We start from the raw sequence: 2,677 nt of genomic DNA on the forward strand, positions 1-2,677 counted from the left end.
GCTGTGTTGGAAAACATAATGAAATGGTGAGTACTTGACAGAGTTGGTTTTATTTTTATATGTTGTGGTGGGTTGTTATTAAGCACTGAATTGAAGTGGGACAAGTCCGGCACTCCGTGCGGGCGTCCCCACCATACCAAGTGGCATTCCGGCTAGTTTAAAACGAGCAATTGTCCACCACGAGGACCGCCTGAACCAAGCCCCATACAGATCATTCTTCCTAAGCTCTCTCAATCACTATGACAGCAGAACAACATTCCAGACTTCGTGCCAGGATTGCGAAGTGCGCCGTCCAGGCTCAAGTAGAGACATCCTGCGCTAAGCTTCGCCTGCAAAATGATCACGCCCCAAACGCTATCCCCTTGACCTTTGAACTGCCTAGGGAGGATGACTATCTAGACCCAAAAAAACATTGTGCTCCTGGGTTCGAGTTTGAAAATATTGACGGATTACCTCTCAGCTACTATGATCTCCATGTCGAGGAACGGGTTCATTTCAATATTGGAGTTGTTGGAGGTGGAATGGCGGGCCTGTATACCTCCTTAATACTTCAAGACCTTGGACTTGGGCACGAGGTCATTGAGGCATCCCAAAGAGCGGGTGGACGGGTATGGTCACATCATTTCAGTGAAAAAGATGGTGACTATTATGAAGTTGGCGCCATGATATATCCCGACATCCCAATTATGGCAAGGACAGCGAGATTACTCGAGTATCTCGATATAAAAAAGGATACCACTGAACATCCTCAACAGGGATCCTTGATTCCTTTCCATTTCGCAGGACCAAACAATCCTAAGTTCTTCAACAACATTTTTGTTACGGAAAACAACCAGCTAAGCGCAACACCGGAGGAAGGCAGGAATGTGGATGCCTTCCAGATAAGTACCCAAAACGGTGGAATGGTGCCTATAAGGTTAGTGTATTTGACTGCTCCCTCACCTAGGAACATAAGCACTAATCTTATTTTGATAGTTTCATGAAGAGGGGCCTTGAGGATATCATGAGGGATGTTTTTGATAGTTGGAAGCAGCGACTCATTACAAACTTTAATGAAACCTGGGCGGAGCTTATAGCGATTGACAAGACGGCAATGTCTCTACGAGCATACATGATAACAAAGTACCAAAAGGAGGGTCATGACCCGTAGGTTTCTCAAAGTGTATGGTCCATTGTATCTTAGAGTTAACCAGATAACAGAGCGGATATATACTACGTGACCAACTGGTGCGAAACAATGACTGCGTGAGCTGATTCAAATCCCGCCGTCTGTTCTCGAACTCTACTAATAACTCTCATTTCCAGAGGAACAACCCATTACGATGCGGCCTTCATGTCATGGGTTCTGCTCTCCCTCGCGTTTGACTTTCCCGCAACACCTGGAACAAGCATTGATCCCAAGCCTATCCTGGATAATCCCCCCGACAACGTCTGGTGGACCTTGAATGGCGGCATGGATACTATCGCCAAACGATTGGTCAACAAGCTTACAAAAAAGCCACTATACAAGCATCGAGTGACAGGAATATCCCATGCTAAGACTGGAGCTGAAGAATCAATGCTTGTGACAATTTCCCAGCTTCAGGATCCGGGCATGGCACCGAAAGTCATTACGAAGGAATACACGCATGTAATATCTACCACCACGACCCCTTGTCTTTACAGCATGGACCTCCGCAACGCTGGCCTGAATTATGCGCAGCGCGAAGCAATTCGGGTCCTCCAGTATGATAACGCTGTCAAAGTTGGGATCAAATTCAGCAAGCGCTGGTGGGCAGAGGAGAGGGGCATTAATCGAGGGGGCAACGGAAACACTGACCGCCCAACCCGAGGAGTTACCTATCCTTCATACGCACTCGACACTCCCGCCGGGGAGTCTGGCGTCCTTTTCGCTTGCTACAACTATGGCCAGGATGCCGCCCGGCTTGGAGGTTTATCTCGGGACTCGGGGAAAGAATATAACGAGGCTATCTTCGACGCTGTCATAGCCGATCTAGCCATTCTGCATCGGTATCCCGAAGAGGACTTACGTAAACTGGTCGTCGACTACCACGTCCATAACTGGAACATGGACGAGCTCACAAAAGGGCATTTTGCCCTGTTTGGTCCGGGCCAGTTTTCCTCATTCTTCGCACAACTCCAGCGGCCGGCTGCGGGTGGCCATCTCTTCTTCGCTGGCGAGATAACGAGCATCCATCATGGCTGGATCGTCGCCGCACTAAATAGCGCATACAGAGCGATACATCAGATGCTGTTGACCGAAGTTGCCCTGGCGGGGAAGAATAGTGTGAAGAAGAAATATATTCAGTCTTTGATCTCTCACCTTACAACAAATTGGGGGTCAAGCGAGTATGAGCTCGAACCCGAGTATGATCCGAACCCGCAAGGGACAGCAGGGTGGCAAGTGTTTTTGGGAATCCATGGGAAAGATGTCACGGTGTAGGTGTGATTTGACAGATTAGTTTTGTATGCAAGTGATAGGTGCTTCACTGTTTGCTTTGATGTATTTCGCTCTGGAAGAATGGATACAAGTAACGAAGGTGGGTAGTTATAGTGCCCAGTATTGAAATATTCTTACGTACCAAGCTACATGTGTATATGCGATAACCCCACCTTCACGCGGGACTCTTATTCAAGGGTGCGGGTATGCATAGATCACCGCAGCCCATTCCTTAAT

At 48.0% G+C, this 2,677-nt stretch overlaps 1 protein-coding gene across 1 annotated transcript; it reads left to right on the top strand.

The window, feature by feature from the left end:
• Positions 1-239: 239 nt before the first annotated feature.
• On the top strand, positions 240-2,443 carry LAJ45_02951 (uncharacterized protein; the record flags this gene model as incomplete). Its single annotated transcript, XM_046112542.1, has 4 exons — positions 240-916; positions 976-1,146; positions 1,201-1,245; positions 1,306-2,443. The coding sequence occupies 4 exons, from the start codon at positions 240-242 to the stop codon at positions 2,441-2,443; spliced, it is 2,031 nt and encodes a 676-aa protein (XP_045974031.1).
• Between the last annotated feature and the right edge of the window lie 234 nt (positions 2,444-2,677).

Source organism: Morchella importuna (assembly GCF_003444635.1).
Source record: "Morchella importuna strain M04M26 chromosome Unknown Morimp01GS006, whole genome shotgun sequence".
In the NCBI taxonomy this organism is placed as follows: domain Eukaryota; kingdom Fungi; phylum Ascomycota; class Pezizomycetes; order Pezizales; family Morchellaceae; genus Morchella; species Morchella importuna.